This window comes from Cibotium barometz, chromosome 18 (genome assembly GCF_041138505.1).
Source record: "Cibotium barometz isolate CiBa-2024 chromosome 18, ASM4113850v1, whole genome shotgun sequence".
Lineage (NCBI taxonomy): Eukaryota > Viridiplantae > Streptophyta > Polypodiopsida > Cyatheales > Cibotiaceae > Cibotium > Cibotium barometz.
In genome coordinates this window covers 13,655,404-13,672,310 of record NC_141063.1, presented here as the reverse complement: position 1 = coordinate 13,672,310, position 16,907 = coordinate 13,655,404, and the positions used below count along the sequence as shown (strand labels likewise).

At 46.8% G+C, this 16,907-nt stretch overlaps 1 protein-coding gene across 3 annotated transcripts in view; it reads left to right on the top strand.

The window, feature by feature from the left end:
* Positions 1-1,927: 1,927 nt before the first annotated feature.
* Positions 1,928-16,907, top strand: part of LOC147628967 (uncharacterized) — a 37,643-nt gene continuing 22,663 nt past the window's right edge. The window contains exons 1-7 of one of the 3 annotated variants that reach the window (XM_086812148.1): positions 1,928-2,507; positions 3,175-3,369; positions 3,644-3,963; positions 4,067-4,113; positions 4,195-4,294; positions 4,651-4,703; positions 4,812-4,855. In XM_086812148.1, the coding sequence (XP_086668274.1) occupies positions 3,263-3,369; positions 3,644-3,963; positions 4,067-4,113; positions 4,195-4,294; positions 4,651-4,703; positions 4,812-4,855 (671 nt within the window). In that variant the 5' untranslated portion in view covers positions 1,928-2,507; positions 3,175-3,262. The remainder of the gene's footprint in view (positions 2,508-3,174; positions 3,370-3,643; positions 3,964-4,066; positions 4,114-4,194; positions 4,295-4,650; positions 4,704-4,811; positions 4,856-16,907) is intronic. The other 2 variants (XM_086812147.1, XM_086812149.1) reach the window with 2 other exon arrangements.

The following is a 16,907-nucleotide window of genomic DNA, read 5'->3' as shown; positions in this document are numbered from 1 at the left end:
GCATCTCTTCCTCTCTCTATAATGAGTGTGATTGTCTCTCTCTCTTGTGGTGGCTATGGTGCATATGAACGATTCTCATTTAAGTGTATTTAAATGTGTTGAAATGTGCTTGTGTATGTGTTTAATTGTGTTGAAACGTGCTTGTGTATGTGTTGAATTGTGCTTATGTGTAAGGTGTGTATGGGATGTGTGATGCGTGTTTTCTTGAGAATATTGCCAAAGTGAGCGTGCTCTTGGTACAATAAGTGACCATTTTGATGTGTGTGTTCTGTTGTTTGTGTTCTTGGGAATGTCGCAAGAGTGAGTACAATAAGTGACCATTTTTTATGTGTGTGTGTTCTGTTGTTTGTGTTCTTGGGAATGTCGCAAGAGTGAGTACAATCTTGGTAACATGTGTGCATGCCCTGTGTCTTGTGTGACATGTCTCTGCTCTCTCATGTGTGTGATCCTCGTCTCTTAGTGCAAATGGTGTGTGTGTTTTTCTATCTCCCATCCGCTCCCCCTTTTTTAAACCTATCCTTGTGGTTTGGATCCATTAGCAACATTGGTTTGTTTGTATCAAGGCACCCGATTCATTTAGTAAAACTGGTCTTGGTGTTTGTGTGAGGATAGGTGGTGTTTAGTTATAGGAGCTAGTTACCCGCGTGTTAAAAATAACTAGTGTGTAAGGGTATGACACATGGAAGGTGTGAGAGCCCAATAGGATACCTATTTCCATAGGAGCAACTGCATTTGTTTCATAACACACATTGGTTAATGATGGTCTCAACAATCAACTTATTATTGTAATCCTTAGAGTTGTACCTCTTTTTTCTTTCCACAAAGGACGGAGAAACACTTAAGGATACCTATTTCCATAGGAACCCAATAGGACATGTATTTCCATAGGAGCAATTGCATTTGTTTCATAGCACACATTGGTTAATGATGGTCTCAACAATCAACTCATTATTGTAATCCTTGGAGTTGTACCTCTTTTTCTTTTCTTTTCACAAAGGATTGAGAAACACTTAAGTCTTGGAATAACTTGTGGATGACTAGGAGGAAGGACCTTTGGGCCTTGGGTGTGGAGAGAAGAAGGCCTAAAAGGAACCAAATAGGGTGCCCAAGTGTGCATTTTGGTGGATATTAGGGTTAGGGTAGGTGGGAGATAGCCTTAACCCTATCCTTTTGTATAAAAAGATACTATAGAATGAAATGGACATCACTTGTTTGGGCTTTGGGCATGATTGTTATTGTTTTAGCATTTTGCTCTTTAAATTTTTAATTTATTAAAGTGTGATGTTCATCGATGTTCTACTTGTTATTTAAAGTTAAGTGTTTTGATGAATTATGAATGTGATTTTAATTATGTAATTATTACAACCTCTGGCATAAAAGATACACCCCTTGCTATCCATGCATCTTTTGGTATGAAATATACATCAACTATCCATGGCATAGGCATTAGGCACATTAATGATTTGTATTAACCATATTAAAGTATAAAGCGGTATGATGCATGTCCCCCATCTTAGCCCATATTCCTAAGTATGAGATGCCATTTATGCCCTATTGCTACACAAATCACACATACACATTTGCTACATTTGAGAAATCTAGTACATCTAGCTCCTCTCCCTTGGCATGTGGAATGGCCAAAGAGGCATCTTGTTTGGCCATTCCACATGTCGTCATGGGGAGGGGCTAATCTCATGCTACTATCAACCATGTTTGTTGACTCCATCAACACACCATCAGAATTGGCTTCTAAAAAACTAGAGCTCGCAATCAAATGCATCAATGTAAAATCTAACTCCATAAATATTTTTTAAAAATTATTTAAAAAATTTATATGGAAGAAAAAATTCAACACCACAACCATTGTTGATGGTGGGACAAGGCCTTCGCCTACAACTTTAAAAGAGCGTGTACGCTAGAAAGGAGCGTTGCCCACTGCATTGAAAGCCAAAGAGAGAGAGAGAGAGAGAGAGAGAGAGAGAGAGAGAGAGAGAGAGAGAGAGAGAGATGATGAAACCGATGGGGTTTCAGTTGGTAGCAGAAGCTAGACAATTGCTAGCGATGAAGTGACGTGGTTGTAGTCATTCGACCTCCCCATGCTATCTGAGTAGATGCACTTCAGGGCCAAGAGGTGATCTCCCCTTGACGTTGGCGGTCCGTCCGGGTTATTGCTTATGAAAAAGGGGCCAAGGCTTTCTCCAAGTGTGTCTTGCGAAACCTCATCAAATTCCTTGATCGCGTATGAGACTGCACTCTTCAATAAGCACTCTTTGTTGTTTCTGTGCGGGCGCCTGTCGACAGTATTTTACAACCTTGGAGGATAAGCAGGTTTGTATGTGAGGGTCAGGGTCCATGTAAGTTGATGCAATGAACGTATAAGGTTGTAGTGACTACCGTACGCAGTCTTTTTCTTCTTCTTCTAGCAAATGCCCGATTAGCACCGATTCCCAATGCGGCAATCGCCGGCCCTCAACAGACATGCTCATACCATCAGCATTGCAATTCAGGTACCGTCTATCTCTGTCTGTGTAATGGCTAAGGTTCAATTCTAAGAGTTAGGTTATATTGTTCTAGGTTTAGGGTTTTCTTTCCCTGTCGGGGGCTACAGGGTTATGGTTTTTCTCACTGTATCCAGGGTTTCGTCTAGTTTACACCCGAAAAAATGGGCTATTGATTGGTCTTATACTATCCCATTTGTCTGTATCTATTCCAGGGTTTGGGTTTTTTAATTATTATTTAGGATTTCGGGTGTGAGGCAAATTTTTGGGCTCTGTCTTGCATTAGTTCTAGGGTTGTGTCTTCCGGCAGGCAGCTGTGTTTTACCACCCCCGCTTACATTTGAACCTTTGTTGTACGAACCCCTGCAGTGCACCCTTACTGTACTGCACACTGCGCTTTTATCTTTCTGCATTGGTCCCACGTGTTGTACCATCCCATCACATTGAACCCACATGTGTTGTACCATGCCATCGCATATCCTGTGGCATTGGACCCATGTGTTGTTGTACCATCACATCCATTGGATCACGGTAATCAGGGACAGAATGGTCAGAGAAACCTGTAGCGTTCTGGAAACAGACACCCATGGCGGTTCTGGTTTTGTCACGACGGGTGGGTTGGGGACACATGGAAAAAATCTTAATTTTTACAATGCTTTTATTAAACCTTCGACAGGGCACATGGATTTTGAACCGGCTAGGGGCTGGTGTTATATCTAACCAGTATGAGCAGTTCAAAGGGGTTCTTTCTGGGCAGCTAAAGGATGCCTGGAGGTTCATCAAAGTTACACATGAATGACATGGTGGGTGGCCAGTGGGCCACTAGCTGGTCCGTGTGGACAGCCTCACAGTCTGCGCATTGGACCCACAGGTGTTGTACCATCCTGTTGCATTTTACCCACATGCACTGCTCTATCCTTTGGAATTTTTGTACCATCCTGTCACATCGGATCCACTTGTGTTGTACCATCCCACCACATTGGACACGTGCTACTGTCCTGTTGCTTTGGAACCCTATTTGTTGTACTAACCCACCACAATGGACCTTTTGTACTAGACCTTTTTGTACATTTACTATGCTTTTCAGCACACACGAATGGTCCTTGCTGAAAATTTGAAGCCCAATGGCAACTTTTTTAAAACAGTGTGCAAAATACAACTACCTGGTGCTGCCGTTCAAACCACCCCCTTCTTGATTTTGGCAAGAAGGCACAATCAAGGATCATATGGATTGGTGGGGGTGCCCCTTCTTCAATTGCTTGTAATGGCCGGTTTTCGGTGGCTTTGACTGTATCACCTTGTGATAAACATACACCTTCCAATCCTTTCCACAGCTACGCATCTGCATTTATTCTCCAAGAAACTGCTGAAAATGGCAATTTGATTACAACTACAGATGAAGATACAGCTCTTAGGACAAGGGAAGAGAGTGCCAAAGAGGTAGTGGAGAAAAAGACTGCGCAAGGTAAGTAACATGCTTGTAGAGTTTCATATGGTGGTGTTATTAATTATCTGCAACCCCCTTTTTTGCCATTGTTAACGTTAATTTTGTATTTTGTATGGTGTAGAGGCTCAAATTTTTCTTGACGGAGGTTCCATCAATGCAAAGGGCAAAGTAAGCATTGGGTGGCTTTTGATTCAATATTTGTTTGATGGAAACATGGCATCTGAAACCACTTTCCTTGGATTTTTAAAGGATCACTCAAGTCCAGAGGTACGCAAGAACTTGAGAAAACACGGAAATCACCTTAACAAGGGAAAAGTTCCTTGGAATAAGGGGCAGCAACACTCTGAAGGTAGTCACCAAGCTTTATCTGTTTGCATAAAATGTTAGTCCTATACCGACTAGTGTTATATCACGTGTATTTATGGGATTTCTCGAAGGATGGGTGTTTGAATAGGGAGTCTAGAGGGCTTGGCTAGTGGGCTAGTTTGAAGAGAAATGGCCATGGGAGAGGCCCTAGGCATTAGTTCGTGTGTTTAGAGGTGAAGGCCCAAAAGGGGGTTTAACCTTGAGGCAAATTGGCCACATGGCAACACTGGTTGGCGGAGGACTTAGCCCCTTGCTTGTAGGTATCCCTTCAACCCCTTACCTAGTATTTCCTCTTTGGAAGCTTCTAACTCATTGTGGAGAGACGTGTATTTTTTGCAGAAACAAAACAACGTATTAGGGCAAGAACACGAGAGGCTATGGAAGACCCAAAGGTAAGTACATACTAGGTTTGTTTTGTGTGTGTTACATGGGCCTCTTATAATTGATTTGCCATTTTTATATATTAGCAAAATTGATTTTATTTTATTGGAGCATAACAGTTACGCGAGAGATTACGATTAAAAGCCGAGGGACTAACTCTAAGGTATGCACAAACTTTTTCATAGTTTACCATTGTGTTAAAATCATGGATAAAAAGGATTGGTGTAGTAACATTATAAAAAGAAAGGTGCTTGGCATGTGCACAACTATAGAGCCATGTAGACACACATGCATCATAAGGAGAGCCAATAAGGAAACAGAAACCCACATGGCAGGTTCTCAACAACAATAGCAACCACAAAGCCACAGGAGGCAAGCAAGGAGTCACGTGTGCCATAAGCCATCAAGTGTTAAGAGTGCCAGTTGTATGACTATGAAATAAACGGCTCCATACCCTCACCTTCTTTTAGCAAGAGCTCGGTTCTCCAACAAGCTCTAGCTTGTATGTTGCGTAGCAGCTTTATTGTGTTTTCTGGTTGTTGCCAGCCTGGGACTCCAGTTTGGACATACATCTGGAGATTCAGGCGTTTCCGAGGGGCGACTTGCAGGGCTGTACACTTCGCTCAAGACCATGGACCATGAAGCCTTAAGGGCCTTGCTCTTCAGTTTTGGATCTGCAATGGTGTGATCGTCCTTATGCTAAGCGAGAGGGGGGTGTTTGTGTAAACTAGCACTATAATATGTGTAAGCTTAGGCTTTAAATATAGCAGTTCCAATGTGTGTGTAACAGGCATCAGTGTGTACAAGTTCTTTTGTGTGGGAACAACATCAGTGATGTGTGGCAAAGTGACACCTATTAGAGACACTTGGCATCATGTTTGGCATATGGCATATGTGGTGGCAGCATATGCTTCACATTGTAAAGGGGGGTCTCTCCTAGAAAAAGGACCTATTAGAGACACTTGGCATCATGTTTGGCATATGGCATGTGGTGGTAGCATATGCTTCACATTGTAAAGGGGGGTCTCTCCTAGAAAAAGGACCTATTTCTATAATGCAGTTATGCTTCATGTGTCTTCCTCCTTAGTCCCCTTATTAATCCTTGTTAACGTGCTGATTATCTTCTTGGTCAATGTCTCTCTCTCTCTCTCTCTCTCTCTCTCTCTCTCTCTCTCTCTCTCTCCCCTTTTGCTGTGCTCCTTGCACACTCATCAGAAGATACAACAGTTGGTATCAAAGCTGAAACAGATCAATTGGTCATACCTCTGCTTGCTGCAGTTCTGCGCACCCATCCTGCTGATTAGCTACTGCTACCTGCTTAAGCTAGGCGTCGCCTCGAGCCGCTGATGCAGAGCTACACGCTACCTCCAACCGTCGCTCTAGAGCAGTGTGCTGCCAGCTAGTCAGGTGGCGGTACCATGCCACCTCCGCCGGTGTGTGTGGCAGCTCAGCCCGGTCAGTGGACGGCGTTACTGCAGCGAGCACCACTGTCACTGGTCTCCACCATTGTTTCGGGCAGCACTACTATGACCACCACCTCCCCCAAGCCTCACGGCCGTGAGATTGCTTCCGCCCGAGTTCTGTGACTTCCGTCCATGCTCACAGCTCTGAGACATCGCTCAAGCCATTGAGTGGTCATCCAAGGGCTTCTTGGGACCTTCTTGAACTTTTACCGCCTGCACATTTACATAGGTATTCATTAAGAGCTTCCACACCTTTGTGCTTTTGTGGGGAAGAGAAAAAAGGCAGATCAATATTCACACCAGCATCTTGTTCACAGAGCTACAACTTTCTTTTGCATACACCATTTTTTACAAACTCAAAGCTTATGTGCTGCATATTTGGGGATTCTTGTTCATAAGGAGAAGATTTGTGAAGTGGAAGCATCCATAGGCACTCTTGTACCTGTGCATATCATCTAGGCACTCTTGTTCTTGTGCAACACTCCCGAAGTCTTGTGTTAGCTCACTCAAGTATACACCATGTTTTTGGTATACTTTGGTGATTGCACCTTCATTTCATCCTATCCCGATGCCTTGTGTGCACACTCCTGTAACACTCTTCTTCTCTTACTTTCTCGAGGGCTCACATCGAGTGGGGCTTTCCTGTTCCTTGTACTCTATCCAGCCTTGGGAAATTTCATGCTGTGAGGATGCCGCAAAGAGCAGTTGCCACTAATCTTTCTGGGTTTGGTGTATTCATGACAACTAAAGATCGGCTTGATGGTCTCAACTACTCATGATGGAGCTTCATGATGAAGAGTCTGCCAATAGCCAAGGGGACTGTGAGAGATTGCCATGGGGCAAGAGCCTCGTTCTGCAGCACCAACTCCTGGCACCTCCCCGGCAGCACAAAGGTGGACTCAAATTGTGGCACAAGTGGTGTCAGGCATTTCAGCACCGCTGCCTGGATCCATTGAAGATCAAAGATGGTGGGATGCCCGTGATGCTCAAGCAATGGCCATGATTCTGGCTCTGCCTGGGTGGTCTTTGAGACCATGTTCCAGTCCCATAATGCAGCATGAGTCAAGTACTTGATGTCGGAGCTGGACAACTTGACCATGAACGATTCCATCAGAGATCACCTTACCAAGGTAAGAACATCTGCTAAATATAGATGAGGTAGTTCGTAACAAGAAATTGGTCACCACCATTCATAATTCCTTATCTAAGTCCTATCAGAGTTTTCATACTTCTTTGTGTGAGAGGAGGCTGCAATCCTATATCCTTTGAGGAGCTGGTTGGATTACTTCTCCATGAGGAGCTGACAAGGAAGAACATATCTAGGGGTGATGCAAGCATAACCTCTCCCGTGCTCTCCCATGCACTTTCTCTCTTTTGTTCTCTCTACCACTGTTTTCGCCTTCAGCTGCAGCAGTTTGGAGACTGAAGAAGCTGGAGCTGTGGCTTCTCTAATGTCAAATGCTTCATATCTGCCCTGTTTGCTTGCTGCAGTGTCAAAATGCGTCCGATCTCCCCTGTTTGCTTGCTGATGCCTCCTCTTTCTATCTGCTTGTTTGCTGCTAGTGCACCACAAATGGAACTATTTGTTGCAGCTCTTTCTGCTCCTGCAAAACAGTATAAACTCTAAACAAACCGGCAATAGATGCTGAGGGGGTTTATAGTGCTGAATTGTAAACCTATTGAGTTTTGATAGCAGACATCCTCCTCTTTCTCTCTCTCTTGCTACTTCACTTTTGCTCCAAGAGAAGATGTGCACTGCCTATTGGGGCCCCTAATTGCCTGCACAGAATGTAGGAGATGAAGCTTTAGAACTGATTTGCACAACATGGTGGCTGCTTAGCTTGAACTCACTCTCTAATCTTTTCAAGGAAAAATTCTTAATGAGACAAGCTAACCCTTAAACCACACATTAACATGTGCTAATCTAGGCTACCTAAGCTATCATTTGCTTAATCCTACCATAGACCTAGCCAACCTGGCTTTGGCTCTGATACCAATTGAAGGGAATGAGTAGGATTAATCATGGAGGATCATAGTAGATTAGAGCCATGGATTAGCATAAAGATGATGACTAATGAGATGATTAAGAACTTAATCACAAGCATAATGAAAGCAAGATGATGATAATGGCACACACATTTTTTGCATTAGAGTCATGCCTCTTAAATAGGCTTGTGGATACAAGGATTAGATCAATTCTAAGCATGATTAGGTGCTAAAAGTGCTTCCCTTGATTTGTGGATCTAGATACCCTTCCATATGCTCCAAGTCAACATTGGTAGCTAGTATTCAAGGCTCTTGTTGGCGTGGATTCCTTCACCTCTTATTGTAATAATTCTTTCTATTTGTTATGATCCTTAGTGCTAGGCTTCATTATGGCTGAGTTTGCCTTGTATCTTAGGAGCTCTGACAGAAACTCAATACATAGATCTTTGTATGAATGTATGCTCTTATGTGTGTGCGTGTGCGTGTGCGTGGAGTGTGTGTGTGTGTGGGAGCATATAATGATACCAAGTTCTACACCCACTATTGGGCACGTTAGTGGGGATGTAGTAGTATCTAGTCTGTACTATGCATGATGGAGTAGATGGTTTATTGTCTTGTGGATGACTACCATGAGGTTAAAAATTGCACTTTCTTATAAGGTGAATTTGGGCATGTTCCTAGATTCATCTAGGTATATGTGGATTCCTTCACCTCTTATTGGCTTTTACATTGCTTGAATTTAATCTAAGGTGCACTCTTTATAGGCTCGTTACGGGCATCCACAAGTGCTCGGAACATGGATGATTAATGTTAATTTCGCGTGAACTAGGGTTTACATTTGAGGGTTTGTAGGTCAAAATTAGGGTTTCCCTCTTTTGCATGAGTTCAACTGTCACCAATTGGCCGACCATTTGGTCCATCTCCAGTTTTTGTGTCTCGTTCACTTGAGGCCAGGCCAGTGTCTCATGTGAAGAGGCCAATATTTTTGCTGACATGGACGAGAGCCAGACTGGTGCCACCCGTGTATGACCTGGACTGTGTTCGACCCACGGGATTGTCACGCCATGGAAGAACCAGTATTCGTGCCGTGTCTTACCTATGGGACTGTCACTCCATAGGGAGGCTCATGCCTGGAACTGTGTCTTATCTATGGGACTGTCACTCCATAGGAAGACCAGGTTTTATATTTTACGTCGTGCCATTTTTGTGCCGACAGATATTTTGTACTTGTTCCATGACGGGAGATATGTCCATGATACTCTTTGCACATGCACTCATATTTTGCATGTCTGAAACTGTTTTTGCATGACTTGTATTTTTGTGTTTGCCTGTTTGACGTGTTACTTACTGAGCGGGGACGCCTGCCAGTGAGTCGTGAAGTTTGCTCTGTCTTCTGACGAGTTTTGGTGCATGTGAACAGGTGGTAAGTATATTGCACATGTTAGTTTAATACTTTAATCTCTAACCTTTTGATTTATAAGGTTGTATGTTCACATACACTTAAAAGTGGGCACCCACTTAGGGGCCAAGGTGGGTAGCCACACTTAAGTTGTGTGTGTGTGGGGGTGGGTGCATGGTCACCTACCCACACCCCCTTGGAACTGGCCACCCACATGCAAATGTGGGGAGCCAGCCAACACTATGGTTCTAACTCCCTCTCCAATCTTTACAAAAAGAGAGCCATCACCCTTCGTGGAAGGCACTAGCGATCATCTCCTTCGTTTTGTTTTCAAGCGACGCCATCTCCATCCCTCAGGCGGCTACATTCACTTCAGGCTGCGTTTCTACCCCATCTCTAGGCTGCTGCGTATCTGTATTTGCAGGCGGCAGCTTTTCCTCCTCTACTCGGCGACTGTGTTCCTTCAGCAGGCGGCTACATATATGGAGGCTGCGCTGCCTTTTTTCTCCTGCAGACAGTCGTGGGCCACCTCCAGCAGGCTGCCCACTACACACTAGGCATGATGCTTGTGGTGATTGTATAGGAGCTGTCCTAAATCAAGAAGGGCATGCAGTTGCATACGAGAGCCGTCGTTTGCATGATGGTGAGCTTCATATGGATATCTATGAGAAAGAGCTCTTGGCTGTAATTCATGCCTTAAAGATATGGAAACATTATCTTCTTGGGGCTGAATTTGTAGTCAAGACAGATCATCAAAGCTTGAGATATTTTCTATCTCAAACAAAGCTTTCGGAGAAGCAGATGAGAATGGCCAACTTTCTTTCCATGTTTCATTTTCAGATTGTGCATACTCCAGGAAAGAAAAATGTGGTGGCCGATGAATTATCCAGGAGGCCTTATGTAGCTGCAGTCTCAGTGGCCTCTCATGGAGACCTATCTGCTATGCGAGATTTATATCATTTGGATGCTGATTTTTGCCATATATGGACTGATTTAATGGCTGGTCATTCACATGACTCTTATGTTATCAACGAGGGTTATCTTATGAAGGATAATTGCCTATGTGTGGTGAAGGATTTGCGTCCAAAGGTTATGGACAAATGTCACGCTTCACCTTATGCTGGTCATAGAGGTATCATGCCTACTACACGCATGATCCAGAGATATTTCTTTTGGCCAAGCATGCGTAAAGACATTGAGGCTTATGTGCATGCCTGTATTACTTGCCAAAAGGTGAAATTTGACAGGCAAAAACCTCCAGGTTTGCTTTAGCCATTGCCTATTCCCTCGCAACCTTGGGAAAGTATTACTATGGATTTTATTATGGACTTGCCTAGATCCCAGCATGGGAATGATGCTATTTGGACCATTGTGGACAGGTTTAGCAAGCAATCTCATTTCTTGCCCGTCAAGAAAACCATTAAAGCTGATCATATGGTAAAGCTTTTTCTTGCTAATATCTTCAAGCATCATGGTATGCCTAAATCCATTGTTGGGGATAGAGATCCCAGGACTACGAGCCTCTTTTGGAAGGCTTTATTTGATAATATGGGTACTAAACTTGAGTTTTCATCAACTTATCATCCCCAAACGGATGGCCAAAGTGAAGCTGCAAATTCAGCCGTGTTGGATTTGTTGAAGTGTTATGTGGCAGATCAAAAGACTGCATGGGAGAAGTATCTTCCACTTGTTGAGTTTGCCTACAACAATACGATCCATGCCTCCATGGGAAAAGCTCCGTTTGAGATTATTTATGGCAGAGTGGTATTGCCACCCATCCTTCGTACAAAGGATGAGATTTTTGCAGCTGATGAATATGTTCGTGATTTGGATGTAGCCTTTGGTCAGGTGCGAACAGCCATTGCAAGATCACAAGATAAGCATAAAATGGCTGCTGACAAGCATAGACGGGACATGGAAGTCAAAGAAGGTGATTGGGTTTTGCTGAAATTTGAGAAAGCCAGGCTTCGGAAGAGGCCAGGACGAGAAGGATCATATCCTAAGCTTTCTCCTCGCTTATGGACCCTTCAAGGTGATTCAGAAGATCAATGAAGTGTCTTACAGGCTTGCTTTACCTAGTCACTGGAAGATTCACAATGCTTTTCATGTGAGTCTATTTCGAAAATATGTGGGGCCAGATCCTGATGAGCCTGTCATAGAAGATCCGCCAGAGATTGATGAGCTTGAGGAGATCCTCCAGCCAGAACAGATTGTTTTTCACAAGGAGAGAAAGCTACCTGTGCAGGAAAGCTTTCCAGGAGATACCTTGTGAAGTTTAAAAATTATTTGCCTATTGATGCAAAGTGGGTAAATGAGGATTATTTTATTGATTACCCAAATTGTTGCAGGCATATCTTGAGGCTTTTCAGTTGAGGACAACTCTTTAGAAGCCCGGGGGGATGTCACCAATTGGCCGACCATTTGGTCCATCTCCAGTTTTTGTGTCTCGTTCACTTGAGGCCAGGCCAGTGTCTCATGTGAAGAGGCCAGTATTTTTGCTGACATGGACGGGAGCCAGATTGGTGCCTAGTGTTAATCTTGTGTGCTTAATGTTAATCACATGTTTAAACTCTCATGTGACAAATGGGCCGACCCCCCACCCCCTACCAACGAGGTGATCCATCTGAAGGCCATGTGAGTTGAACCATTTGGTGTTGCAGGAATATCAAGATTTACAACGTCTCTTGTGTGCCAACTATCTGGATGACTCAAGTGCCAACCTCGAGAGGCGTTCTTTGTCTAATTTATAGGCATGATACATCTAAGTGATGGTTCAAAAGGGTAGAAGACATGAATTGTGTCGAAGAAGGATTTACTTAGGATCTGAGTGAGCTACGCTCCTCCCCTCCCCCCTTATGCTATTGTGTTGCCTGCGCTCCCCCCCCTCCCCCCCTTTGCTGTTGTGTTGCCTTGCTAGTCCCACCCCCCCCCCCCCAAGTCGCTTGCGCCTTCGTTGCTTGCACAGCCCGCTTCTCCCCTTCAGTCGCCCGCGCCGCCTTCTCTTCCCCCCGTCTCCAACCAGTGCCTCCCCCTCCTTCTTGCGCCCCTTCCCCCCTTTTTTCCCCTTCTTTCCCTCCTCTTTGCTTAAGAGCTCCCGTTAGCGCCCCCCCCCCCCCCCCCCCCCCCTCCCTTTCCCTTCCTTTTTCCTTGGTCGTCGGCAGCATTTTCAGCTTGAGGGCTTGTTTCTATTATCGGTTACTTGCCTTTCGTTTTCTGAAGCGGACCTGTAGCTTCTCACTACGATTGTTGCATCCCTAGAGGCCTCCACTCTGGTATGCAAGATTGTTGTTAGCCGCCCCGCGCGTGGCCAACTCAGAGATCTCCTTTAGGCTAGCCTCCTAGGTGTGCCTGCAAAGATCGCAAATATTCATACATTGGGGCGTGGCTACTACCAGGTTGAGTTCGATTCACTAGCGGCGTTTGATCTTGTCATGCAGCTGAGCCCCATTGCACTGCGTATGGCCCATGCCTTTTTTGCATGGTGGCAGCACGGCTTCGATCCGACATCCGACCCATTAGCTGGAGTTTGAGGCTTTCCCTTGACAGTCTGCTTTCCAGGCCTCAGGAAGGAATACCTTTCTCTTCTCCCGGTGATTGGTGGTGCCATTAGGAGAGTGATGGAACCCCCCCCCCACCGCTGCCTCGGCCCTTTCACGAGCAGTCGGGATTCCATATCTTCGCATCTGTGTTACCTTGTCGGATTCTGTGCCTCACATGATATCTATTCCCAGTCTTAGGGGCGACCCCATTATGTTGCGAGTGGAGTATTCTGGCCTTCTGGGCCAATGCTTTATTTGTAGACAGATGGGTAATCTGGCTAGAGCTTGCCCTCGGTGTCAGACTAGGTGACCGCCCCCGGTGGTTCCCCCTCCTACTTCCTGCTCAAATCCTCATCAGGGGGCTGAGGGAGGAGCAAGTTCCCAGGCCGCGGAGCACCAAGTTCCGACCATGGATGACCCATCAGCCGGAGAGTGGCGGACGGTTGGCCCCCACCCTAGTCGCCAGCTGAGCACTAGATCTGAGTGTCGCCGCTGTGCGCGCCAAGTTGGCAGCATGCAAGAGGATTTGGTTCTGTCAGAGAACCGTTTCGAGCACTTATCACAGCACCAGCCCGTAGACGGCAGGCTCCCACCAATCATGGAGAGGTCCCCCCCCCCCCCCCCGGCGCGATGTGGCAGCCGATTCGTCCTCGTGACTTCTCCTCTGGCCCTTAGTGCCCAGTGGGGCAGGTTGACCCCACTCTCTCTTCGTCGAGCCTCCCCGAGCAGCCTCCCTCTCCGATGGATACCTCTCAGCCTTCCGGCTCCCCCTCGCTTCCTCCCCCCTCTCCCCCACCCTGACCTCCGACTCTACCCGCAGTCGCTCTATTTGCCCCTTCCTCTTCCTCAGTGCCTACCACCCCCTCCCCCCCCCTCTCCAGAGCATTCCCGTCGGCCACCTATAGCCCTTGATCCGGAGAGGAGATAGCGGACGAGTACCGTTTGTTGCTTGATTCATCGTTTTTCAGAGTTGGTGGAGATGACCATTGCGGCCTCACCAGTGAGGGCTCTCCAACCTGAGTCTCCAGGCGGGCCTCCCAGGATCTTGGGGCAGCCTGTGGATTATAGTTTCTTTCGGTGTCTTCCAACGGAAGGGACAGATAGGTTCGAGGAGACCGTAGCCCCTATTCAGGGATGTGCGGTCTTCCACCATTCCAGACCCTCTACGCCAAAGAATGGCGCGATGATCTTCTCTTTCCCTTGAGCGCAGCTCTCGAGACAGTGGGATCCAGAGTCGGTGGCCGCTATCGCATCATTTGTCGGATCTCTGCATCACCGACGTTCTTACTCATCTATGGCTTTTGGCTAGGATGGAGCTTGGTGGATCAGCCCACAGAGACCAAGGAGGGGAGATGGTGACCTCCAGCCTGGAGGTGCTGCTTTTTGTGTTCATGCATACCTCTCTCGCAGTACCCCTCCTCCCTTCTTACAGATATCTCCATTGTGATTGATGGAGCACAGAGTATGCATACTCTCCCGCTTGGGCAGAGTGGCTGTCATAGTCACAGGGGACGGAGGGGACGGACCCTTGGAACGGGGGGACGCCGTCCCGGGAACACTGACGGACGGGGACGGATGGACGTCTCCAGCTGGGCGTCCCTCACAAGGGACAGCGTTCCGAGGACGGCTGTGGGGGGGGCGACTGCCCCAGGTTACTTATTGGGCAATGGTCACATTTTTGACCTTTTTTTTGGCTGTTTGGGAGGGGCTTTTCATGGGCCTTTAGCCTTGGCCCATAGGCCTTGAGCCTTTGAGGCTTTGGGCCTTGGCCTCTCTCTTGCCTCCCTCTCTATAAGAAGACACACACACACACACTCCCTCTCACACTTCAAGCTTTAGCTTCACACACACACACACACTCTCTCTCCCTCAAGCGGGAGACTCAAGGGCCAAGGTCTCAAGTTTCAAGCTCTCACACAAGCAAGCTGTAGCCTCTCAAGACACACTCTCTCCCTCACACTCTCTCTCTCAAGCTTCACACACACACACACACACACCCCCCCCCCCCCCACCCACCCTCACACTCAACTTCTCAAGTTCTCCCTCAACTTTCAAGGCTCAAGCCTCACTCCCTCTCTCTTTCTCAAGTTATCAAGTGACAAGGAGGCATCCATCAGCCATGGCATCCTCCTCGTGGTAGTGGCTCTTCAAGTTCCAATTATTTGTCGAAGGACAACGGGATGGACATGGTGGGACGAGGTCAATCACACCCCATCCCCTCATGGAGGTGGTGCACAGCCATGGACACGCAAGCTTTGCTCGTATAGGCGAGTGGGTGGTACTGACAAAGTAATTTTTAAGTGCCGTTCCTACCCCCGTCCCCGTTCCCTACATATGGCCATCCCTCGTCCCGTTCCTGTCCCCGTCCCCGTCCCCGTCCCCCGTCCCTTGTGACTATGGTGGCTGTACATGGAGGGCAGGATCCATGCCCACTTGGTGTGACTCCGCACCAGGACAGATTGTGACTATTCCCCGTGTAAGCCCACATCCAAGACTCTTGGAGTGGAGGGCAGTTCCGGTAGTTCCGCCTCACACAGAGATTGATATGAGGATTGTCTCATGGAACATTCAGGGCTTAGGGGGGCCTCAGTGCTTTTAGAGACGAGGCGTCCTTAGAGGAGAGCTGCATCGAGCTATGGTGGGGGGACCTATCGACATTCTTTTCATCCAAGAGCACCATCTTACTGAGGGGCGTATGCTGCGGGAAGATTCTACCAAGCAGGAGTCATACTTTTTGGTCTCCATTGTTTGGCCCTTCAGGGACGCTGGGAGGAGTGTCTCTCTCTGTTAGTGAGCAGCTTCCGCTGTTTGTGACAGGGTCAGGACTCATAGTTCCAGGACGTGCTCAGTGGGTTACCATTTTAATTGGAGAGGAAGCGTTGGCTTCCTCAACAGCAATGCCTCGAATGCGGCTTCAGGTAGCGCTATCTTTTGGAGCACTGTTCGACAGGCCCCGCCCTAGGCTGATTTTTGGTGCATGGGCGGTGACTTCAACATGATAGAGGCAGCAGAGGACATACTTGGAGGTGGCATGGCCACAGTCACAAGAGCGGAGTACTCTGCATGGGAGGAGATGATATTGATTCTTAGGGGACAGGACCCTTGGCATCTTCTAGAGTTTGGGCGTAGTCCTGGGAGTCTTAGCTTCTCTCGATCGGATAGGTGGAGCACTGGCCCGCAACCACTCTTGGCTGGACAGGTTTTATGTTGACGAGTGGGCTTGTAGCCGTGGAGGCATGGTTGGTATTCTGGCAGGCAATACATTTTCAGATCATGCCCCAGTTATTCACCCATGGAGGCATGACAGACATGCGAGCTCCAGGATTCCAGACAACCTCATTCAAGACCACGAGATATGGGCGGGACTTGACTTTTCTTGAAAATATGTAGCGTGCACTTTGGATGATGGCCTTAGGTGTTGGGGTAAAGGCACTATGCCCACCCTTATAGTGTGTACAAGCCCATAAGTTATAGTACATAGTACACTTAGTACTTTTAATGTACTAAGTGCACTATGTGTACTAGTGCAATATACATGTGTGATAGGGGAGTCACACACTCATCTTGATGAGTTGACTTATCCCCACAACTCTCTCTCTCTCTCTCTCCCCCTTGTTCTCTCTGTGTATGTCTCCCACATGAATGAACTCTAACCCTAATTTCTCTTCTCCCATTCAACTGGTATCAGAGCCTGCAGGTCGACTAGGGGTTGACACTGAGTTTCTTCAGAAACGCGTAGCTGAAGCTGAAGCAGGTCGACTAAGTGTTGAAGGGGCTGCACAGCTGAAGCAGGTCGTGAAACGAGGGTACCGGCTGGCTGCCTCGCTG